Source organism: Lissotriton helveticus, chromosome 8, assembly GCF_964261635.1.
Source record: "Lissotriton helveticus chromosome 8, aLisHel1.1, whole genome shotgun sequence".
Classification (NCBI taxonomy): domain Eukaryota; kingdom Metazoa; phylum Chordata; class Amphibia; order Caudata; family Salamandridae; genus Lissotriton; species Lissotriton helveticus.
Window position 1 is genome coordinate 465,808,159 of NC_136069.1, and position 26,071 is coordinate 465,834,229.

Here is a 26,071-nt window from a genome sequence, read left to right on the forward strand (position 1 = left end):
GAGCTCACAGCGTTTTTCTGCCAATATCATACATCAAGCATATACTGGGAAATAATGTAAGCCAGCAAGCAGTATTTGTGCATGTTTTGTGTAAAGAATTAGCCTATTTTCAATTTTGGAGGGGCAGCAACATTGTCGTGGTGTCACCAGGGCTTTATGTGGAAGCTTTTTCAATGTTATATACAAGCCAGAGTTGCTGCTTATTTATCTTTTGCAACTAACAACCATCGACAAAGCCAGTAGTCCTGACTTCTTGTAAGTACGATGTTACTTGTATCATATATCTGGATGCAATGACAAAAACAACAAAATACCACTTTTCAGTCTACCTTTGAATTTGTATTTGTTGCATATTTTCCATAGTGCATGTATTGTTTCAAAGGAAGATTAATTTTCACTGAAGAAGATTTTACCTCTATAATTTATACATCAACTACTAACTAAGTGCTACAGCTGTTGTGTGTTAGTTAGGCAGTACTCCAAAGCTGTCCTCCTGGTTCCAGTGTCCGTTTTCCTAATGGCATGTCTATGACTGTGACATGTTCATCTCCAGACTACAGAGCTTATGCCAGCTTGCCCACGTCAACCTTCTAGAAGTCCACATGGCCTACAAAAGCAATGCTAAGGCAGGCTTAACCACTTTCCAGGAGTGTGATCTGAGTCCCTTAATAATTCAGACGATCGTCGTCTGCATGTAGACTACACATAGGAACCAAAAGTGTGCCCCTATACTGTACTGGTCAATGCAAGGAATTCCATTAGCCCACTTAGTAAAAATCATGTGTATTGTTATAAGAAGGTGAAACCTGATGTATAACCCAAATGTAATGTGCAGTGTACAGGGTCAAGTCTTTGTGGATCACTTAAGCTAAGGGTCTCCAACTTTTTCTGTAATAAGAGCCACTTATGATCAAAGAAATGCATCGTGATGTGATCACTAAGGGGTGCCTCAGCACATTCTGCAAGGGGGGCTCATTTTGCGTTACACCACTGTACATGCCTGCCCATATTTTACAGTTTGAATGCTTTTGTTAAAAGTCTGTGTGTTTGGTTGACACAACTACATTTTGTTGTATTTGCTTTTCAGCATTTGGTAAAGCCTCAGGCTGCCGAACTAATTTTTGGGCAAATCAAGCAAAGAAGAAGAGGCGCCAGCCTCCTTTTCTGCTACAACACAGCCAACAACCCCAGTGTTTAAGGTAAGGAAACTGCTGCTATATTTTACATTCTAGTAGTCAAGGGCTATGTAAATTGTGTACATGGTGGGTGGCGTCTAAATACATGCACCAAACCTCATACGTTGTATTTTGATTATTGACAGGTAACACTAACATTGGTAACACCATGAATACAGTAGAGCAACTACTTGCAAAGCCGTTCCTTGGACTGAAACGTGAAGAGGAACTAATTGTAAAACAATTAGGACCTCACCGGCCAGACCTAAACCTACAACAAAGTTCCCTAGACAGAGGGAAGCTTTACACACGTTCTTTCACAAACACCTGGTACACAAAAGTTGATTGGCTTACAGGATGTCCTTCAACAAATACTCTGTTCTGCTTCCCCTGCCTGCTGTTTGGTGGTGAAACTCCTTGGACCAAAAAAGGAGTAAAAGACTTGAAGCATTTGTCAGATAAAGTAAAGAAGCATGCACACACGAAAATACATATGGAAAACCTGACAAGACTGGGAATGTTGGGAGATACACCGATTGAAGCCCACATAAGCGAGGCCTACCGAAAAACAATACGGAAGTACAATGAAGCAGTTGATAGGAATAGACACATGCTATCAAAAATCATTGACTGCATTTGTTTCTGTGGTGATTTTGAACTGGCTTTACGAGGGCATGATGAATCGGAAGGTTCTGCAAATCCTGAGATATTCAAAGGGCTTGTGGACTTAATAGCAAGCATAGACCAAGTAATGGAAGCACATCTATCAAGTGCTACAGTCTTCAAGGGCACCTCTAAAATCATACAAAATGAACTGCTTGAGTGCATGCTAGAGATTGTAAAAAGCACTATCGTACAAGAGCTGAAAAAAACAGACTTTGTGGCTATTCAGGCTGATGACACCACTGATGTGGCCACGAAAACACAGTCAGTATTGGTCTTTCGGTACCTTGACAGTGACAACAAAGTTGTGGAAAGGTTCTATGGTTTCACCCATTTAAGAAACTCTTGTGCAGAAAGCATTTCTTCAGTTATTCTACAGGAACTAAACTTGATTTTTCCAGAGCAGCCTCAAAAACAAAAACTGATTACACAAAGCTACGATGGTGCTGCAGTAATGAGTGGAACCTCCAGTGGAGTACAAAAAAAATTAAAGATGTGTACCCTAATGCCCATTACGTGCACTGTTATGCCCACCAACTAAATCTGATTATGCAACAATCAGTAGGAAAGATCTCTGAGGCAAAGATATTCTTCTTGGATGTAGGAGGAATGGCAGCATTCTTCTCACGCTCCCCCAAAAGAACGGAGGTACTTCATACCATTGTTAACAGAAGGATTCCAAAGGGAGGCCCAACTCGTTGGAATTTTCACATCCGTACAATCTGCCTAATATACCAATATAGGGTTGATCTTGAGAAATGTTTCGACACCATAGAAGCCAATCTAGAATTTGACTACAAAAGCCGGAATGAGGCCCGTGGCTTTGCTAGAACACTGCAAGACAGGGAGTTTCTGTTTTTGCTGTTTTTGTTTTTTTAAATAATGCCTCAAGTTGACACACTGTATGAAACGTTACAAATACGTGACATAGATACTATCCATGTGGAAACAGCTATCAACTACTTTGTCACAAGCATAACGAAAGTCAGAGAAGGGGTTGACAATTTAGACAGCACACTGCCAAATGATTCTACTTTCTCTAACCGCAGAAAAGACATCAGCAGTCTAGTCCGAATTTCCAACGAGATATGTGACACTATAATTATGCAGGCAAAGGAACGCTTTTCTTTTACAAAGCATTTGGTGAGTGCCACATTACTATGAAGTGATCTGTTTGCTAAATATGATATTTCCTTCCCTGAGCAAGCACTGAATACCGCTGTGGATGCTTACCCTATGCTCAACAAAGAGGATCTGAGAACAGAATTAACTGTACTGTATGGAATGCTTGTATACCGGCAGGCCACTACGGCAATTTCTTTGCTTGCTTTAATTCTGAACCTTAACATGGAAAAGACACTAACAGAAACAGTGACTTTACTAAAAATACTCATCACCACACCGATGACAACAGCAGAGGCAGAACATTGCTTTTCCGCTTTGAATAGAATTAAAACATTCCTGAGAAATACCATGATTGAGGAAAGGCTGAATGCCTTAGCGATGCTTTCTATATAGAGTGAGTTAGTTAAAAGAATACCAGACTTCAATGTTCAAGTCATTGAGAAGTTTGCTTCCATGAAAAACAGACGCGCTGATTTTAATTACAAAAAGTGAACACCCTATTTAAATGCTGCTAGTTTGTTATTGAAATATATCTGTGAGGTACTCAGCGATGCATTGTGTTTCAAGTCTGTTATGAAGCTCTGTGGTTATGATGAAGATTAATAAGCAGCTACCTATGTTATATGACACCACTTTATTAATGTAATAACTGCACTTTCACAATTGCTTTATTAACCCTCCTGCTTTCACACATTTGCTTGAAAATGCACCATTTGTCCACTCTTTTTTCAAAATTTTCTCGGGGAGAAATCCCCCCGAACCCTCCTTAGGGGGTTCGGGCTCGCATGCTACGCTCGCTCGCTACGGTGCAGTGTGATTATCTTTTTACGCCGCACCACTTTCAAATGTCACCAGCCGCCACTGCTTTTGAATGCGTCTCCAAGCAGCCGCATACTTCACAATACCAAAGGTTCCAGAATAGAACATAAACAATACATAAAAGGCATGAGCTGACAGTAATCGGCCTATTTTAAATGCGGCTCCGAGCAGATCAGTAACTCTTTGCTCACCAATATTTGGATTTGATATGCTTACTGGCTTTTTCCCTAGCGTGGGCTAACCCCCCCCCCCCTCCCTAACTCACTTCCTTACCTATCTCCAATAAATGGAGATCTCCTTTTCTCTTATAAAAATGTGCTTGACTTGATGTCCTGCTTGATTAATTTGCTTCATTTTCAGGATTCAACCTTTTCTTCACCTTTAGCTCATTCGCTCGTAAGTATGTCATAGATATTAATATATATTCTGAACCCCACCCAACCATCCCTTAACCCCTTCCACGCTCATGACGAGCTGGGCTCGTCATGAAGTAGCCTCCTCGCACGCTCATGACGAGCCCAGCTCGTCATCTTGTGTGGGATTTCCGATTTCTCAGCACAGCAGGGGAATATGCTGAGCATCCATGGGGTTAATATCCCTACCTTTCGGCACCTCCCACACTCCAAATGCGGCCATTCTCATTCCGGGGCTTGAGCCTGCATGGCTCAAGAGCCTGCACGCCTCCTCTATTTTGCCGCTTTCCCCTTCCGATTTACCAGTTTCCAGTGTGCTCGCATCCGAGCGGCACCTCCGTCTTTCCAAAATTAAAGGAAAGTACCTTGGCAACCGGGTAGTGGCGTCCTCCGGGTGCCTAGGGTATTTCATCAATGGTAACACGGAACTCTAAACTCGAGTGGCAACAACTGATCACAATCGCTCGCGAGCATCAGTTGCTCGTTTATTCAATAGCGTTCTGTTATTAGCCTCATTTTTACCCGTTAATCCTTATACCATTGCTAGATGGGTTAAAATTGTCAGGAATTTCGCAGGTATAAATTTAAAAAAGTTTCAGGCTCACTCTCTCAGAGGTGCTATGGCCAGTAGGTCTCTTTGGTCTGGAGGTAAGTTGGATGACATCCTTAAAGCGGAAGATTGGTCAAATGCTAGCACCTTTGCTCGCCACTATTGCAAACCTATCGAACATATGTCCAATGTAGTCATACAAAGCTACCAACATGCATAATGCAGTCTCCGTTCTTGTAATGAAATTGCGATTCTCCTCTTTTCATGACTAGAGAATTTGGATTTCATTAAAGACACGGAGGCTGACATTATACCACCCTTGGGTGAATTCATTGACAAATGTTTTCTAAACCTTAATGTCTTGTATTTGACTTGTATTCCGTAATAATGTATTCATTGACAATGTTTACTACACTTTAATATCTTGTTTTTGACTTGTATTTCGAAATAATTTCTTTGTCTTTGCTTTTTTTGAAGTATTTTGTCTTGTACTTCTTCTGATAACATTTACCTTTCCTTTTTTCAGGTAATCCTTCATCTTAACTTGGTTTTTATCTAGTCTGACCTCTTCTTTCAGACCTTCCTGAGGACACATTGGAATTTGGAAATATTAAAGTTCATTATATTTCATGGACTTTATTATTCTCATCTCTTCATTTAAAAGAGGCAGATTACTGTCAGCTCATGCCTTTTATGTATTGTTTATGTTCTATTCTGGAACCTTTGGTACTGTGAAGTATGCGGCTGCTTGGAAACGCATAAAAAAGATATGCATAATGTCAGCCTCCGTGTCTTTAATGAAATCCAGATTTTCTAGTCATGAAAATAGGAGAATCGCAATTCTCTTCTGAGTGTAAGCACTGGCGTCAATGGAGGGACTGCAACGGATCTTGAAGCTGGGGTGGAACTCTACACCGGAGTCGTACAGGACCTGTGAAAAGTCCAAACGGGTTCAGATGGCACTAAGGACAGATCTGCCAGTGGTAATTGAACTGGAAGCCCTTGAGGATCATTGTGGCACAAAGATGCACCAGAGGGAGTCAGACAAGGAAGAAAAATAGGCAGCATGGCCTCCTTAATGGCCTCGATCTGCTGCAACTTGGGGGCACATTGGAATCAACTATGGAATTATCTCCCCAAATGGAGATTAGGAGCTGGACCAACAGGCACCTTTATGCCCTAGCTGATCCAGCACACAAAACAAATATTATAGAGAAAACAATGATATACAAATTTCAGTTTTGACACAATGATTATTCAGTAGCAGAGTCGTTGGATGTATTTTTTGATGTTCAATCTTTATTGAATTCTTCGAAACATGTAGCCAACGCGTTTCGTCCTCCACGGACTTCTTCAGGGCAAATAATCATGAGCTTCTCATCAATGTGTTGATAATCCTTATTTTCAATTGGGTAGTAGTTTAAGATAGCAGTTCTTTTCCTAGTAAGCTCTCGAGACACCTCGAACGAAGGAGCCACGCGATGGAGCCGGCTTTAGTGATAATTGAAATTATTTTCTTGTTGGCAAATTTACCTTAAATAACTAGAATCTACAAAGAACTGTGACTTACTAGGAAAAGAACTGCTATCTTAAACTACTACCCAATTGAAAATAAGGATTATCAACACATTGATGAGAAGCTCATGATTATTTGCCCTGAAGAAGTCCGTGGAGGACGAAACGCGTTGGCTACATGTTTCGAAGAATTCAATAAAGATTGAACATCAAAAAATACATCCAACGACTCTGCTACTGAATAATCATTGTGTCAAAACTGAAATTTGTATATCATTGTTTTCTCTATAATATTTGTTTTGTGTGCTGGGTCAGCTTTGTTGAAATTACAAATTAGAGCATAAAAGTTTTCTTTTCTGTTCATGGAGATTGAGGGGTAAAAGAATCTCCGATCCGTGTCACCAAAAAATTGATAAGGCGAGACAAACGATAGGTGCAGTCGTGCATATAACCCCTTTCCCCGTTCTATTGAAAAAACCTTTATGCCCTAGTATCTTCTCTTCTGATAGATAGTGGTAGATTGGGATTGAGCCCTACTTCGCTTTCTTCCGCTTGGACTTCGACTTACTGGAGGACTTTGACCGCAAATAAGGCTTCTTGTGGGTGCGGATTTGCGCCCTAGACTTTGTGCAAGAGTGGGATTTGTGTGAGGCCAGTGCCGTCTCATATGTTAAGCAATGTACAGCTTCACAGTCCTGGTTTGCCTTTGGGCGCATGAGGACACACTCAATGAACGACTTAGGATGTGTGCCCAAACCCAAGCACCAAAGCCACATCTCCTGTGGGTCAGTGACCAACATGTGTTTTCTGCAGTCACAGCCTGGTTTGAAGCCTGCTTATATATGGCTCCCCTCCGTCACTTGTAGGGTGCAACAGACACTATGCAGAGCCATACAGAGCCACCTTGCAGCACAAAGGAGAGCTACTATGAAAAGTTTCCCATATCCAGTCTGGCGTCTGGGGAATATTCTAAAGATTAGGAATCTGCAGTTAGAATTATGCATCAGAAAAATAAATAGAGCACTGAACAGTGGCACTTTTTCCTCTAGTTAGTTCCCTGACTAACGTGAATGCTTGCATCATATGACCATCTCCATTTTTTCTCTAGTCTATGCATTTAGGTGTTTGGTATCGAGAAGCAAAGGTTTAGCTACTGTATGGAGGTATTTTTTTCCTACAACGTGTGTGGAAATTCAATGGTCAGAATATGTTGTAGTCTGGAGAGGGAGTACTGATATTTCCTTTTAATAACTGATAGTGTTATGTGTCTGGCCTATTCACAATGGTTTATTGTGTTTTTTGCTTTGTTGACATGGCATGTAAGAGAGTTTGTTGTATAGGGTGCTTTGATTTTCTTTTTCAGGTTTTACTTTCGGGCCAGCTGTGTTGGCACACTGGATTGTGAATCCGCTAATCTCAGAATTGCATTTGAGCAAAATTTTGGTGTGCACGGGTAAAAATCCCAAGATTGCAAATGTGTAGACATTGAGGCCTGTGTGTGCATAGTCTCTTGGGATATGCATGCACAGAATTAGGCACTTGTGATTTACTTGGTTCTGTATGTATACAAACCTGTTGATAGTCGCTAAAATTCATAAAGTCGCTTGTGTGAAGATCTTGTTTTACAATAGGAAAAATAGCAACACTTCACGAAGTGTTACCCACAGTGCAGACTGGTCATGATGTGCTATTTATGGGAATTGGAATGGACATGATGTGCTAACTGAGCAAAAAGTACATTTCACACAATTTGCAGAAATTGCATGATGTAAACTGTGAATAATGTGTTAAGTAGGCGTATTGGAAGTTAAACATGGTGTGCTACTTCCGCATTCCTACCCTGCTCTCTGGGCGTAGCAGTGGTCATGAAGTGCAAACTGGATTTAAAAGTGTGTGTAGACAGCTGGTGCGCATATTTGCAACTGACTGTGTATCAAAGGAACTTCAGAACTGGATGTGCAAGGACGTCAGGGTTAGGTACATACAGATGTCCAGCACATGAGCAAACCCCCCCCCCCCCGGATAACCACTGCTCAGATCTTGGGACGGGTAGTGTTCAGGCCCTCATTTGTAACAGCAAACATGTTAACTTGTTTGATAGTGTATGATGGGAGCTATAATGTGCACACTAGGATAAAGGAAACATGTTATAATACGCTAAATGAAGATAATAGTAGCTGGCCATAAAGGGAAAAGATAGACAGCCTCATTGATAGGAAAAAAATGATAGACATATTTGCAGAATGGTAACGAGACATACTCAATGAAATGATGAAAACGGACTCGAATTTGATAACAGGGCATCCTGGAAACCGGCCATTATGTGCTAAATGGGAATAATGGTAAGTGGACACAATGTGCTGAATGTGTACAATGGATATTGTTTGAGTTTATTCGTATAAGGGAAAATTGCTTTCATCTGCAAACTATGCACAGGGACAAACAGCAGTTACGTGTTAATTGGGTATAAGGGAAACTGTTTTGCTAGTTAGACATAATTGAAACTGGTCATTATGTGCAAAACAGGCATGATGAAAAATAGGCAGGGATGTGTTTAGAGGATAAAGGATATTCCCTTACTGACTAAATGTACACAGTCTAGTCCTACGACTATGAATGTTCAAAAAGTAAAACCCGTCCAGTAGACAGTTATTAATGCATATTTAAGATTTCCTGTTTGGAGAACCATCTTCTTGTACCCCACTGTCTACATTAACTTTGTCACTCATCGATGTTTTTTTATCTGACTAGCATTTAGCAATGCTGATGATACTTACTGACCTCTGGACCACAAGCCGCTGTTTCATCGCGAGCCAATTTTTTAATGCTTTGCTTTGAATTATTTAACAAAACAAACCCTAAAATATGCTCGCAGTGTAAATACTGCTTGTGGTCCAGGGAGAATCTATTTCTCAATGCTGTATAAAAATCAGAAAAGCTTCCAGGGGTATATCGAAATGGGGTGATCATTACAAACTAATCTGAATGTCAAACTTCTTGTGGGAAAATCAGTTAAGATGTGAAACAGAAGGGGGTTTGTATAAGTTATTGTTAGTTGAATGTAAATCTACACAACCTTGTAGTGGCACTAAGGGTGTAATGTGTCCATTGTTCGATTGGTCGCGTTGTTATTAAATAGGGTGATCCTGACTGTCCTTTGATAACACACACAATGCAGAGAACAGACTTGTTTTTTTTTTTGTCAAATCTGTTTATTGGCATTTATATATTTCAATATTACGTTGGGTACATCATTGTAAAAAAGACAGACAGCCCATCAACCGTGCTTGGTTAATAGCGCACTGGCAACGCGGTATAGCAATGAGGCGCTACAATAGATACACAGAATAGCATGCAAGCGGATCTTGGGCGCCCAGGCATGCCCGCATTATAAAAGAGTAAATGTGTCCCTTTTCTGCGTGAAAAGACAGATCTTACGTGCACAGTCCAACTGCAAAGAAAATATTTGCGATACACATAAACATCAAACTGCGACACTGTCGCCAGGATATAGCACAATTCGTCCCCGTTTCCATCTCTTAGGCCCGCCCCTCCCCGACTACTATCCCCCCGCCCCCAAAGCCTACATGTTACCATTTCTGTTGCTTCCTCGCCTCAATTGCATGTTGTGCACCCGTCGGTGTGTCAGACGCGCTACCTGCTGCGCACCTCCCTCTTCCACCCACTGTACCTGCTTAGTCCCCCGCCACCCCCTCGCCCGAGGTGTTCTCTGCCGCCTGCAAAGCGTTAAGCATGCGCTCCCAGTGTTCCGCCATGGGTTCCTTGCGGAGCCCCACTGTTTCCTCCCTCCGGATGGCAGTCCATTCTGCTCGGGCCCACGATAGGAGGGACAAAGTCCATGCCCGCACATTAGGCGACAGAGAACAGACTTGTTATGTGATTTGTCTAAGGGGATTGTTGTATTTGAAAAAGACTGTACCTAACGAATCACTTTGCTACTACACATGTCATACTGCGGTCACTAATAAAGTGTGTTAAAAAAAAAAGATGTTAAACAGTTATTTGGACTAGATATCCCTTTATGTAGATTATTCAGTCATAACTATAAATAGGTAGCGAGGGGGTGGTTGTGAAATGCTAGCGGCTCTTTACCTAAATGAGAAATTCTGACCATCAAGGAAGTCAGTGAACCCTGTGGAACTGTGGTTGGATAATTCTATGTTAGGACCGGAGGCGAGGATTATGCTCTCTTTCTTTGCTTTATTTTTCAAAGCAGCCATTTCAACATCACCATAAAAACTATCTTTCCCATGAAACCTAGGGAAAGAAACAACAGAACGTTATTGAATCAGCATATGGTAAGTCCCATATAGTCATTAGTTTATGTTTATGCTCCCGCTTTCTTTGCTGCTCCGCAGCCTGAGATAAGTGTCTCCTCACTTTGTGTATGTTATGTAAAATGTCATCGTGTTTTGTACGTTATGAGTTATTTGCCGTAACTTATCCCTCCCTCCCTTAAAAGAGGGTGCAGCAGGAGCACATATCGGCATTACTTGCGGCAACGGATTGGTAATTATAATGCAGGCGTATATGTGTGTGAGAGCGACCTCCACACACTTAAGTGCGATTTTGGCTGCATTGGACCCTAGAGTCCCATCTAAGCACCGCATTGACAATGTGACTCCATTTGAATTGGAGTTTTCTGCTGCCTCATGAGCCTTGTCCGCAGCGCCTGGAGTAGACAGCACTTAGGACGGGTCTGTAACACTGGTAATTCCAGCAATTTTGACTGTATTAATTATAGGGCTCTCAAGCCCTGTTGATGTATACTGTGATGCCCTAAGTGGTCTGCAGTAAGTTTGCAAGTCCAGAACCTGCCTACACACCGCAGAGACACCCCAGGTGCTCTGCCCACATAAATCAAGGGTGTGTGTGTCCCAGAGCTTAACACTTACAGAGCCTTGAAGTTCTTATAGCTATTTACAGTGCTAAAAAACTCACAGCCTCCGGCTGCCTAAAATTATATTGCGCGTCTCTGGCCATCAAAATGCATCAATCTGGGGCAGAATATGGGGGTGAAGAGGGAAAACCTCCCTATTTCTGCTTTGATGATGACTTTTGCAATGCGGTAGACATGTCTATACATCAGGCAGTTGCCTCAGCCATAGCGCCTCTAGAATGCAAACGTCTGATGATGGCGTTCCACCAGTCTGCCTCTACTAAACTGATGTACTCCCTATCCCTCACACAAAACTCCCTGCGGCAGACGTCCATGCTTGTTAAAACCCCCAAAAGGTAGGGGCGAAAAGCAAACATGTCCAGGGTGTGGGCATGGATGCATTTGGCTGCCTCAAAAGGGTGTTTCTGTCCCTACCCTTGCTCTCGGACCTCCCATAGATTCACTCCATGACCCTTCCTGGGGTTTCTCCAGGGCTAAGACACCCCAGTCTTTGAAGGCATTCTCACCTCCCCTTGAAGGGGATGATTTCTGAGAAGAGGATTCTCACAGTAATTCAGATGGGGCCCCAGGCCTTTCCCGGTCATGGAGTCCGTCCCCAGACCCAGATGCGTCTATCCCAAAATCGCAGTGCGCTCCACCTCCGACAAGCTGGAACCGGAAGAGTTGGTGCATCCTTGCTTTTCTGAATGGGCTCCAGGAGCCAAGGTAGAAACTTCCGTTGCAGGTCAAGAGAGAAAGCCGCTGGAAAAAGAAACCCGGACTCACCTACAGGAGGAATGCCCCCGCCCTTCTCTGAAGTGCAGGGTAACCTGAACTCCTGAAATAGATGGCAGGATGGCTACCTTCTTGGAGAAATATATTAGAAATCCTGAGAAAGATATAGACCCCTCTCTGCGATCCTGTCAGGAGAAGTTGCTGGACGCAGTAGGAACCATTACAAAAACCCTTGACAAGGCTGAGGAAGCAAAACAATCAGGTTCACTCATATTCCCCGTCACTCTCTCTGGCTGGGCACAACGTGTGATCATTTCCATGGGCAATGCCAACTATGCTCTGTCCACGAAGCGCAGGAGATCACTACTGATAAAAGTGCATCCCAAACTGGGCAATCTCGCCTCATTAGAAGTGAGCCCTGTTACCCAGGGGAGGGGGGACTCTGGAGATGTTATGTTATGTTATTTTATTTTGTATAGCGCGCAGATGCCGCAGCCAAGTGGCGTCCCGGCGCTTTAGGAGATGGTAAAACACAACACAGCAGGAATGACCAGGTAGAAATGGGACTAAACTGTGGAAAATAGGAAGGTTTTTAATGCCTTCCTAAAAGGGAGCAGATCAGGGATGGAACGGAGAGGAGCAGGTAAAGAGTTCCAGAGAGCTGCCGCCAACACTGAAAAAGAACGACCACCCAATCTAGCTCTTTTAAAGCGTGGCACGATGGCAAGATTTAACCCTGAGGAACGGAGGGCTCTGGAAGGGACATAGTGAAGGATTGTCTGCGAAAGGATAGGGGGGGAGGCTGACTTAAGGATTTTAAAAGTTAAGCAAAGAGCTTTGAATTTAATTCTTTGCCCGACAGGCAACCAATGCAGATCTTGAATAGTTCGACGGGCAGAGACAGACTTCGGAAGGCCGACCAGCATCCTGGCCGCAGCATTTTGCACCCTCTGAAGGCGAGCTAGTTCTGCCTGATTCACACCCAGAAGCAGAGAGCTGGCATAGTCCAATCTGGTAAGAACCAGAGCTTGGACAATGATCTGTCTGGTGTCCGCATCAAAAAACTTGAAGATAGGTCGAAGGCACTGAAGGGCACCAAAACAAGTACCAGCTACACGTTTAGTGTGGAAGGTGAAAGAGAGTTTGTCATCAAGCCAAACCCCAAGGTTTCTAACTTCGGCCACCGGGGTGGGAACAGGGCCCAGTTCAGATGGCCACCATTGATCTCCCCAGAGCCCACTTTCCCTACCAAAAATAATGACCTCGGTCTTAGAGGCATTAAGTTGGAGTCGATTATTCGCCATCCAACCTGCCACAACTTTAAGGGCGGACTGAAAAGTAGGAGCATCCATGTTGGAGTCACCATTGAGCGCCAGCGCCAGCTGTGTGTCATCGGCGTATGACACCATGGTGAGACCAAATCTATGGGCTACCTCCGCCAGCGGCTGAACATACAAATTAAATAAGGTAGGGCTCAGGGCCGATCCCTGCGGGACACCCTGAAAAATGGGGCGAGGAGCAGAGACAAAGGGTGGTGTGGATACTTTGAAGGATCGATCTGTGAGAAAAGATCGGAACCACTCAAGAGCTATCTCTCCAACACCAACCTCCTCAAGACGGTGCAGAAGGATCTGGTGGGAAACCGTATCAAAGGCGGCACTGAGATCCAATAGGATCAGTGCCGCCGTCTGACCCTGATCCAGCATCTTCCTGATGTGCTCCACCACAGCCAAGAGAGCAGTCTCGGTACTGTGGCCCGCACGGAACCCATTCTGAGAATTGTCCAGTATATTAACTTCCTGCAGATGAGATGATAAAATGTGATTAGCATGTGATTCTGCTAATTTAGCTAGCCAGGGGAGAAGGGAGATAGGCCGATAGTGTTCTGATTTGGTAGGGTCAAGGGCAGGCTTTTTAAGGATCGGAATGATGGTAGCCTGCTTCCATGCTCTGGGAACACTGCCAGTGTTAAAGGACAGATCAATAAGACTGTGCATAGCAGGGTAGCAGCACTCGGCGAGTTCCCGGAATTGAATGGGTCTCATAGGGTCATCCGGTGAGCCAGATTTGACTTTAGTCGTCAAGGCTCTGAACTCCTCCAGAGTAGGACTGGGGAAAATTAACAGTGGTGTAGAGACCGTTGGTGCAGCAATATTCTCCCTGATGGGGGACTGAGAGAATGACCTATAGATGGCCTCCACCTTTTCAACGAAAAAACGAGGCCAGATCCTCACAGTGAGCCAAAGAGGCTTCACTAGTAGTAATATTGGTCTTTTTACTTGTGAGTTCCTTGCATACCCTGAAGATCACCTTGGTAGGATTCGTACTGTTCTTTATCTCCTGAGAGTAGAAGGCAGCCCTAGCTGAACATATGGCCCGATGGTACACTCTAGTGCAGGCCCTATAGGCCGACTTGAGGTCAGCATCATAAGTTTTGCGCCATGCACGTTCCGCTTTTTTGCAGGAAGATTTGAGCGTTTTAAGGGAATCGTCATACCAAGGACTAGAGGGACTTGATTTGGTCTTACTCCACCTGGCCGGTATAAGAGTATCTAATGAGTGATTTAGCCATTCACAAAAGCTATCATAGCCAAGAGAGACTTCAATAGGGGGTTGAGGACGGTGTTTCATCAAAAGCTGATGAAAATATTCAAGATTCAAGTTTCTCCAGGGGCGTTTGAGAATGTCAGAAGTATTGTTTCTAGGGGAAGGAATAGAAGTAATGATATGAGTTTCGATCAAATGGTGATCGGTCCAGGCCATAGGTCTAGGTTGGAGCACTGAAATATTAGTGGCGAGATTCGTCAAGAAGGGGTCTAACAGGAGTCGGTAGTTGTACCAGTTGGCTTAATTGAAATGCTTTGAGATCCGTTAACAAGCTATAGACCGAATTGGTGAGTGGAGCATCCATATGCAGGTTGAGGTCGCCAATAATCGTGAAATTAACAGTTTTCAAGACTAAAGAGGAGACCACCTCCAGGAGGCTATGACGGAAGGCGCCGTCGGGACCGGGAGGCCTATAAATTAGTAGTCCCGAAAAGGTAAAATGGGGATTCACTGTGATGTTAAAATGCGCGCTCTCACATCCTGCTATGATGATGGGTTTCCAGGCGCAGGGATAGCAAGTTTTTACCGCCACTGCGATGCCTCCGCCTCTAGTATTACGGTCCCTTCATGAAAGAATTGGGTATGTTTGTGGTGTCTTTTATGTCACTGAAGAAATCCCAGGTGTCAATGAAGTTCATTTTCCCCTCCATGAGTTTTCTCAGGGGCCAGTCGAAGTAAAGGGTGCTCATCGGACGTACCACTTCAACCCACCCCTCCAGTGAACTAGGCTCTCGATGTGGACAATGGCAAGACCAATCCAAATATTGTAAATTCTACCCTTCCAGAGGACAGCGTCACAGAGGCGGTAGAGGAGGACCCCGTGGGAACTTCCACAACAATGGCTCCGGGCAGTGTTCTCCTTTCTTCCTAACTAAGAGTGGGGGGCACTTGGTTCAATTTGCAGGAAATTGGGGACGTCTCACATCGGATGCATGAATCCTACAAGCCATTATAGATTTCCATATCGAATTCTAGGACACTCCTGTACAAAGGCAACTCCCTCGGCCTCTCAAATTATCAGGACAAGACTCTCTTCTGATATCTCAGGAGATGTATGAACTGCCATCCAAAGGGACTTACACCCATGCTTCTCCCCATACATAAGGATCTGTAAAACACCTCTTCCTAGTGGGCATCTGATCATCAATCTACAGTAGTTCAACAAGTGGCTGGTCTATAGCCACTTCAAAATGGAGGGACTACATCTTCTGCAAGTTATTCTCCGCCCCTCGGACTGGATGGGCCGGCTGGACCTGGAGGATGCATATCTCACGATCCTGATCTTTTCACCACACAGGCGGTTTCTCAAATTCATATGGGCGGGTAAAACATGTGAGTATGCATCCCTGCCTTTCGGTCTTTCATCCACGCCTTGGTGCTTCACCAAGGTTTGAAGCCAGCCATGGAGTGTTTGCAATCGCAAGGAATACGCCTGATAGCCTACTTTGAAGATATCCTCATTATAGATCAATGCCAGAGAAATCTTCGGGCACATCTTCAAACCACGGTGCAGCTGTTGGAAAGTCTGAGCTTTGTCATCAATGTGAAGAAGTTGTTTTTGATGCCATAACAAAGGATGACTTTTCTAGGGGGTTTGTCATAGATTCCCGCCAGGCTACCTTGAGCCTTCCAACAAAGGTGGTGAAAGAACAGACCTCTTTGAAGCAAGTAGCACATCTGGTCGTCTGACTTTCCTCGTCGAATCAACCATCTTTCTAGGCCCTCTCCAATACCGGGCATTTCTACACATGAAGGATCACCATTTATGCAGGGGAAGCCAGAGGAAGCCAAAGAAGAGATGAAATGGTGGCTAACACACATGGAGGTGTTGAATGAAAGACCAATCTTTGGTTTGTGTACAGATATTATTATCAAGTCAGACGCCAGAAAAGAAGGTTGGGGAGCTTGCTGCGGCGAATTGTCCACAGGAGGAAAGTGGTCCTCTCAAAAACAACAGTTACACATCAACTGTGTCAAACTCCTAGTGGGTTCCTTAACATATGGTGTTGGACCAAAAAGAAAAGCCAATGCTGCGTGTTACTGAAGATGAACAATGTGTTTGCAGTCTGGTATATCAACCACTTAGGCAAGATTCTTTCGAAGGCACTGGTGCAGTTGGCCAATAGTTTGTGCCATTTTTGCCTAGAGCACAATATCTCATTTGTTGCTGAATATCTCCCCAGCAAGTCCAACCAAGTGGCGGACTAGAATTCCTGATACCTCCAAGACTCGAGCCTCTGGAAACTACATCTCTCGATTTTCAAAGCCATCAACAAGAGATGGGGTCCCTTTTTGGTGGATGTGTTTTCCTCATGGCTGGATAACCACCTGGAGACATTCTTCAGCTGGAGACTGGATCTGCTAGCGGGGGCAATGGACACTTTTCTCCAAGATTGGAGCCAGGAGAGGGGTTATACATTTCCACTGTTCTCGATGATCACACGATTGTCGGCTAAGATGAGGCGACAGATAGCGGACCTTGTGGTGATGACTCCAATCAACCACATAGGCAGGGTGCGTTCGAAGGCACTGGCTGAGTTAGCCAAGAGTTCATGGCATTTTTGCCTAGACCACAACATCTTATTAGTTGCAGAATATCTCCCGGGCACTGGCAACGAAGTGGTGGACTGGAATCCCAGATACCTCCAAAACTCGAGCCTCTGGAAAATGCATCCCTTAATTTTGGAAGCCATCAACAAGTGGTCCCTTTTGGTGGATCTATTTGCCTCACAGCTGAATCATCATCTGGAAAGATTCTTCAGCTGGAAACTGGATCCCCTAGTGGGGGCAACTGACACTTTTCTCCCAAATTGGAGCCAGGAGAGGGGTTACACGTTTCCACCATTCTTGATGATAACACAATAGTTGGCCCAGTTGAGGTGACAGGTAGCGGACCATGTGGTGATGACCTGGATTTGGAGGTTGCAAGTCTGGTACCCAGTTATTCTGGAACTTTCTTGGGATTCTCCAATCCTTTTCCCTAGTCCCAGATCTTCTCCTGGAGCCCCAGGAAATACACACCCTCTGGTATCTGTCATCTGTCTCTTATGGCCTCAAGGATTACAGGGACAGATGTAAGGTCCCAGGGCTTTTGAAAGAGGCTCAATGCCTCTTATCAAAGGCATGGGCAGAAAGCACCACCAAGGGATATCACTTAGTATGGTCGAAATGGCTGGGTTGTCCTTTTTAAAGGGACTTGTACCTCATGGGATCTGGAGTCGTTTTACTTTTAACCTTCCTGTCATCTCTTGTTTCCTAGGGTATGGATGTGGGCCCTTGTTGTCAATAAGCTGTGAACAAGCATAATCCTCATCTCGTAATGGAAAGTTTCAATTCTACTAAGGACTCTGAGGCGAGGATTATCCCACCCAGTAAGTGGGACAAATAACTTTTTTCATTGTACAACTTATGGTAGTAAGTGCAGTTCTTTTTGGACATTTGTGAACTATGGTTTGTATATTGTATTCTGAACAATATTGATGTTAAGGATATGTTTTGGTCAACCCTATTGGATCTACAAATTGCAAGAACTCTTAAGAGTAAGATTAATTTCTGGATATTTAGTTTTTTCTTCGGGGACTGAATCGAACAAGCAGGAATAACTTCAGAGGAGGACCGGACCTTGGTCACGCGAAGAAAGAGGGGGAATGAAGATAAAGGAAGAACTTTTATGGGATTTACCTTATGCTGATTTGATAATGTCCTGTGTTCTCTTTCCCTAGGTTTCATGGGAAAGATAATTTTTATGGTGATGCTAAAATGGCTGCTGTGAAAAATAAAGTGAACAAAGAAAGCATAATCCTTGCCTCAGAGTCCTTCATAGAATTGAAACTTTCCGTTACGGTAGCTAGGTTATTTTGCATTCTTGCAATTTGCCAGGATTTCGGTTATAGCCAGAGAAATATGGCTCACCTTTCCAAAAGTGCCTTCTCCCAAGCTGACAATAGTGGCATTATGGGCCTTTTCTGGTTGTAGGAAACTGATAACATTAAATAGTGCACTATGCACAGACATACCCATGGCGCAGTTAAAAGTATTGGAGAGATGGCAGTAAGTGCTGGACGAACCAACTACGGACAATGACTGGAATAAAATGTTATCTGGGAGAAAACAGTGTTGACGTGTTTGCTTTAAACTCGTACATTAATACTATGTCCACATGAAGTATCTGACCCCAATAAGACTAAATAAAACTTACCCCATCACTCTTCTAGATGTCCTAGATGTCTTGGAGAGGAGACACATTTCTCCCACATGACATGGAGTTACCCAGGGATACAGGGATTTTGGTTGCAAGTGGTGGGTAAATTAAGTGTGCCTATGGGTTGGAATGTACCACTAAAAAGAAGCAATGTTTGTTGGGCCTAATTCCCAAAAAGAAAAAAAACAACTTAGCAGGAAATATATATTACGGGGCTTCGTCCTTACTAAGAGAAGGACAGCAGTTAAATGGATGAGTAGTAGTCTGTCATCTATTGGAGGATGGCTTAAGGATATGGTGGAGTCAACACTGTAGAGGAAATCTATATGAAAAGGGTATGACAAGATGAGCAATTAGTCGTGGATCTAATAATTTGGGCAACTATGGTCCATGTGTGGACTAATCCACCAGACATCAGGCCCCCATGAGCTTGAGGAATAGGGTACTGCCCATCTTTAAGTGCAAACAAAACTACTTGTGAAACAGCTTTTCTCTGTGCCGGAGAGTCTCCAAGAAAATACGGCAACGGACGAGAGGGCTTCACCTGGTCTAGCCTACAAGAAATATTTGAAATGTGTATTGAATGGGAGCCACTATCTCAGAACTCACAGAACGAGTGGAAGACTCGAACATATCAAAAGAGGGACAAGTGCAGAAATGTTAGTTGAACAAGTTATAAATGTTAGGTTGATTATCGGTTATAATGCCTGAAGCGAAAAGTTTTAGACCTGTTGACTATGAAATGTAATAGTGAATGTGATCACTTTATACAATAAATGACAACTGTATTACATTTGTATTAAAATGCGATAAAAAAAAATCTGAAACTGTTTCCACACAAAGAAGCCCGAAGTCAGAGGTGATGGAAATACAGGTAGGTACTCGTAAAATTAAGGAACATTCCTAGAGACTGTAGCAGGCAAGAAAGTTAACTTTAACCTGCCGAGGGTTAAACGTGTGACGTACAGTTTGCCCCAGACTTCAGCTGACAAAGATTAATTTGTTAATGAAACACCTGTTGCGATATAGGGGGCAACCATAGGTAACATCAAACATCCAAAAATCAAAGGTTGAGCATTTTTTAGTTCATTGGACCCTTAGATAGTCACCATCCTTGCTGTCTGATGTTGCAATCTAAATCAATATACAATACTACATATGTAATGAGCGGGAATACTATCCTACTCCTGTGATATCTAGCACCGGGAAGGGGGAAGGTAAGAACTTTATGTTGGGGTTTTGTTGCGCGGGTTACAAAAAAGTACATTAAAAGCATTTGACCTCATAGATTATGGGCAGGGTGAAAGGTCTTTGTCTTTAGAACATTACCAACTATGATATGCATTGCTGTTATGTACTCATATGCATTTACAATAAAACAAATTGTAATATATATATATATATATATATATATATATACACACATACATACACATACACAATACATTACAAACAACAAAAACCTTTCTCAGCATTCCCGATTATAAAGGAGTGTTTTAGAGGTACAATTAACTAATTGTGATTTCCACCTACAAATGTTAATAATACAAGGACTGGGCAGTAAATTTCGTTCCGCTTTCGAAATTTGCGAAATTTGAGTAATTTTGCATTCTGCGGAGAATGCGGAATTGCCAAAAATTCTGTGATCTGCGTCTTCGCAGAATTTTTTGCATGTTTGCGTTATCAAAATGCGTGTTTGCAAGATATTTCCCCCCGAGCACTCAAACAGCTCTCGCGAACAGGAAAAAAGCATCACGAATGGGCGAAACAAGCAATTCCGCGTGTTTACCGAACATTTTGCATGTTAACAGAGATTTTTTACCGTTTTGCGGAGCTTTGCGTAGCGCGACTACGCAAATTCCGCCTGCCCCTAAATAATACCAACAAAAATTATTATTTTAAAATGAGCATTCGACGTCTCTCACCTAAATAAAGAAAACACACTTTGTATGAACTACAACTGTAAAGTGTCACATTCATTTAAAAGGGAAGCTCACTCCAGCTTCATCCTACCAAGTATATTAATAATTTACAGAAAATGCTGGCCACTGTGATACAGATTCTAATGCACAGCATATATTTAATTTCGTATTTTTACCACCTGATTATAATTTATTATAACCTGTAAAGATAATGCCTCATACCTTTTCAGTCTTTTTGTCGTTCTTTTCCAGTATTGCCATGTTCTCTTTTAGGTTTTTCACAATTTCCACTGGATTTTTGTGCGATTTACTAAACAACGGCATTTTTTTCATTCTGTCTGGTGCCTCTTCTTATTTGTCTGGAATATTAAAAAAGAAGGTCAATTACAGTTGCTATACCTTTTTTTAACAATAATGTTCAAGGCAGCTAAAGCAACGTGTTCTTCAAATGCACAAAGGTGAATGAAAAATTACTTAACAGAAATTCTAGAACATGAACGCTGACAAAAGTATCCCATTCACATTATCAACGAACAAGAGGATAAGCATTTTTACCCATGGATCTGTAATTGAGCATGTTTCCTGTATAATTTAATGATTTTGTTCACTCTTTCCTTCACATTAATCGTCACTTATTTGCATAATGAATGAATACAGATGCTTTCGAAAGTGTTAGTAGTAAATACATCTAGAACTTACCCGACGCATCTACAAACACAATGATTTACACTACCTCTGTGTCATTGAACCTTGATTTCCACACCTCGATTATATAATCGTTTTTCCTGAACATTTGACTTCACAGTCAGAGATGTATTTAATAGAACAATAAAGGTTGCATTACTGTTTTAAACCTAAGTGTTCTGAGATGCCAAAATTTCCAACATCAGTTGGCGACTCATAACTGTGCTGGTTCAGCTTGGATTGGTACAAACTCTAACATGACAGTCAAACTCTCAAATAAAGGGAAAGTCATGTTCCTAGTCGGCACACGCAGAGCTCTTCTGCCTTAAACACCCTATGTTCCTACACGGACAAAGACCCCAATGGTAACTCGTATCTGGTAGATTAAACGATTTTAGCCAACAAGAGACAATATTTCCAATGCAGGCAATACAACTCCGGGCAAAGAGAGTGGCTACTGCAAACAGGTTAAGGAAGTTCAGGAAGCAGAAGCAGAAATGCTGAATCTACAAAGAAGTGAACATAATGATAAAGAGGTCATGACTAGGTGCTACACTGAATGCGTCTAAGGATCAGGATGGATGATGAAAAGGCACAGGCATCTTCCTTTCCTAGGCCAGAAAAGCAGCATCCCTTTGCAAGCATCTTTTTTAAAAAAAATTTTTTATAACAAATGTTATTAATTTTCCGTTCTATACAGTTGCTGTTATACAGGTATATATACATACAGGTCCAAGTTCGACTATTTAACATTAGCTATTGGTTGTCAGTACCTATTACAATCATTTTAATATAATAGTGCAGGTTTATACCTTTCCACATTACATTTGTGACCTGTTCGCTGATGTCCATGTTCATTTCTGGAATACAGCTATCTTGGTGCAACTTCACTATATGGTACATTAATCCAGTCTGTTTTATGCAAGCATCTTTCTTTGCTTTACTATGAGCCATGCCAAAAGAAATTTGTATTTAACTTTGAGTGTGTTGGAGCAGATGTGTAGAAATGATGTGTGGGTTGTGAAGAAGTCTCACGAGCAGGTCTGCCTCCAAATGTATTTCTTTCAACACAGGTAACTTTAACTTTGCCATGATTCAGTTTGCAGAACTGCACAATACAAGAATATTTGTTAATTTATTCATTCATTTTGTTAATGTATTAGTTTATTTTGAATTCAGGGTGATGATCAGTGAGCTGTAGCTACTGTGTCACACAGAAAGCAACATTGACAAACTCATTATGTATTTCCTCTGAATTCTTGGTCAATCTAATCCTAGTGATTTGGGTGAAGGGATGTACACAAGGGTTCTAGGACACTAATATGAGACCACAGCCATCAGTCTTACAGTCTCCCTAACTGTTCTATGATGAGAATAAACTGTAACTTGTGTAGATTCATATAAAAAGTGAGCTACCGTGTGAATATTCAATTTAATTTTCATAATGCAGAACTGTGCTTGTAAAAGTGGATATAAGGAATGTTAAGATGATGAAAACCCCGCTCTGAAACCACAAGGCAGATATTCAAAACATTACTGTGAACCAGCAGTTCACTTCCTTGAGTACAGCCATCCTTTGGAGTGGGTGTGAAGTTTCACTTGGAGACTAAAGTGCTCAGTTTAGAATATTTTTGGCATAGTGGTGTCTTCTAAGTCACACTGACTCCTCTTATTTTTGCAGACATAAAATGAGAGGTAAGTGATTATTTTCTAAACATCCGAAATGAAGGAAAAGGAATAGTCACTACTCCATCTTCATGGTAATGGCTTATCACTGACCATATTATCCAGTGTATTACATCACTGCTGCAGCTCCTGGCCATGTGACCATGTACAGGCAAGAGCTGTACTTTCTCCTTGAGTTTTTTTGTCAAGGAGTACACAAATATTGACTTCAACAGATGCAGGAATCACAAAGACATTTATGATTATGTGAAGTAACTTTCCGTACTAGCAAACGTCTTAGTGAATTGGCCCCGTAGTTTATAATATAGAGGAGTAGGAAAATGGTTTTCATACATGTCAAAAGAATAATTATGAATAAAGGTAGCCATCTGTTAGGTTGCTATGTATTAGGTTGCTATGTATTAGTATGTATTAATTATTGTATGTGTATTTCTTTAAGTAGCTCGTGGTGCCAGTGTGGTGGAATGACTAGTTATGCTGGATTCTGGTTCTATGGGCAGTTACTGTGGAGCCGGACTTCAGCAAGCTGTTTCCCTGGCCCTCACCTGTTGTGTACCTTTTCCTTTGGATTAAATAAAATAAAGGACTACTTCTTCTACCACAAAGTACTGGATATTATTCTACAATTGGCGACGAGGGAAACTTAAGGATTACAAGCGGATTTATGAGGAGTTTTCGAACATTGATCAGTTGGTCATGCATAATAACAATTAGACTTTACAGGACCGGCTATGGGTTAATGGGGATGCGCCATTGGATGATGTGATTGCAATAATGAGGAAATCAGAAATGTCCGGCAGGTGTGCGACGATTGTTAAAGAGACTGATAAAGATCTAACCAAGACATCAGGGACGATTTGTAAAATTCAAGCGCCATCTAAAGGTTTTCATCAGCAGTGGCAGAACAAAGGAACAGGGCAGCCTCCAAAGTTCCAAAATAAAGATAGAAGAATTGATGAAAGGAGATGCTATCGTTGTGACAGTAAAGAGCATTTAGCGTTTAGTAGATATTGCCCCGCGTTAAAGAAGAAATGTGGGATTTGAGGTTTATTGGGACATTTTAGTAAAATGTGTAAGAGGCGTACCAATGTAAAATGTATTTGGGATGCTGATGGTGGTGAATTAGAAGAGGATGCTGACTATGATGAATATATTAAGAATGTGAGAGGGAACTATGTCATTAACATCACGGAAAGTTCCATAGAGGGTAAACCTGTGTGTGAGATTTCCTTGGGAGTTGTGAAGATCAATGTGTACGCAGACTCGGGCTCTCCCTACACTATTGTGAATGAGGACGTTTGGAAGGAGAAGTTTGTTAGGAGAATTGGGGACCAACTGTGTGTATCAGATATTTCTCCAGTTAGTTATACTGGCCAAAGTATTGTGATGCTTGGGTTTAGATGGCTCGTCTTTTTATTCAAGGGTAGATCTACTAGAGGTAAATTGTATGTGTCAAAAGTGGGACCATCTGTGCTTGGGTGATTTGATCAAAAGAACCTGAATATAATATTGGACCCTAATAGCGTTGAAAAGGTGTTGATTTTGGATGAATGCAGCAAGCTTAGCGATGCAATGTGTGAAAGATTTCCTAAAGTGTTTGGAGGGGAACTTGGTGCATTGAAAGGTTTCGAACACAGGATTGTATTGAAAGCGAATGCGGAACCTAAGGTTCACAAAGCCAGACCTATTCCTATGTTGATCAGGGATGAGGTCAAAAAAGAGTTACAGGGCTTATTGGCTAAAGGAGTAATTGAGGAGGTGGAAACATCCGAATGGATTTCTCCCATTGTGTTTGCTCGGAAACCCAATGGGAAAATTCGTTTATGCATTGATTTGAGGCACCTGAACAATAATATCGTAATTGAGAGATTTCCCCTCCCTAAGATCAACGAGATGGTATCTTCATTGTGGGGTGCCACATGGTTTTCAACTATTGATCTCTCGGCTGCATACCAACAGGTGGAGCTAGAATTGGAATCAAGGAAACTGACGGCGTTTATTACGCCGTTTGGTTGTTATCAATTTAGCCGCATGCCGTTTGGATTGGCGTCAGCTGCGGCTGTATTCCAACGTCTCATGCATAGGTTATTCGGAGATATGGAGATGGTATCATTTTTTCAGGACGACATCTTAGTGGCTGCAGCGAATAAGAATGAACATGATTTGAGATTAGGTCGGGTTTTGGACACATTACAGTCAGCTGGATTAACGGTAGAGTTGTCCAAGTGTAAGTTTGGTCAGAGGAGTGTGTCTTATTTAGGCAATATTATTAGTGAAGAGGGAGTTCGTCCTAAACCGTCACTAGTTGAAAACATTGTACAATCTTCTACGCCTACGAACACAGAAGAAGTAAGAGCGTTTTAGGAATGGCAGAGTACTGCGCTAAGTTTATCAAGAACTTTTCATCTAAGGTGTACAATATCCGTGGTCTACTCAGGAAAAATGCTAAATTTGAGTGGACTAAAGCGTGTGAGGAGGAGTTTGCAATGGTCAACATGGATCTACAGAAAGTAAATGCGTTGGCTAGTTTTGATCCAAATAGGGATTGGTTGTTGACTACAGATGCTAGCGATAAAGGGTTGGGGGCGGTGTTATCCCAGAAAGATGTAGAAGGGAAAGAAAGGATAATCTTGTTTGCATCGAGAGCACTTTCTCCTGCGGAAGGAAGATATCCGATTATAGAGAGAGAGGCTTGAGCGTGTGTATGGGCTCTGGAATATTTTCGGGCTTTTGTGTGGGGCAAACCGGTCACTGTTCTCACTGATCATCGGCCTTTAGTTCGCATTTTGTCTTGTGAGGGTATTTCTGGAGCTTCGGCTAGACTGGCTTTGGTTTTTTTTGTATTTTTTTTTTTTAATTTAAGGGGGGAGGATGTGTTAGGTTGCTATGTATTAGGTTGCTATGTATTAGTATGTATTAATTATTGTATGTGTATTTCTTTAAGTAGCTCGTGGTGCCAGTGTGTTGGAATGACTAGTTATGCTGGATTCTGGTTCTATGGGCAGTTACTGTGGAGCCGGACTTCAGCAAGCTGTTTCCCTGGCACTCACCTGTTGTGTACCTTTTCCTTTGGATT

General features: G+C 42.3%; 1 protein-coding gene across 5 annotated transcripts in view; it reads right to left on the reverse strand.

The window, feature by feature from the left end:
• CAB39L (calcium binding protein 39 like) overlaps window positions 1-26,071 on the reverse strand; it is a 698,257-nt gene that overhangs the window by 390,846 nt on the left and 281,340 nt on the right. For all 5 annotated transcript variants that reach the window (XM_078657345.1, XM_078657346.1, XM_078657347.1 and 2 more), the window contains one exon: window positions 20,848-20,984. In XM_078657345.1, coding sequence (XP_078513471.1) covers window positions 20,848-20,958 — 111 coding nt within the window. In that variant the 5' untranslated portion in view covers window positions 20,959-20,984. The remainder of the gene's footprint in view (window positions 1-20,847; window positions 20,985-26,071) is intronic.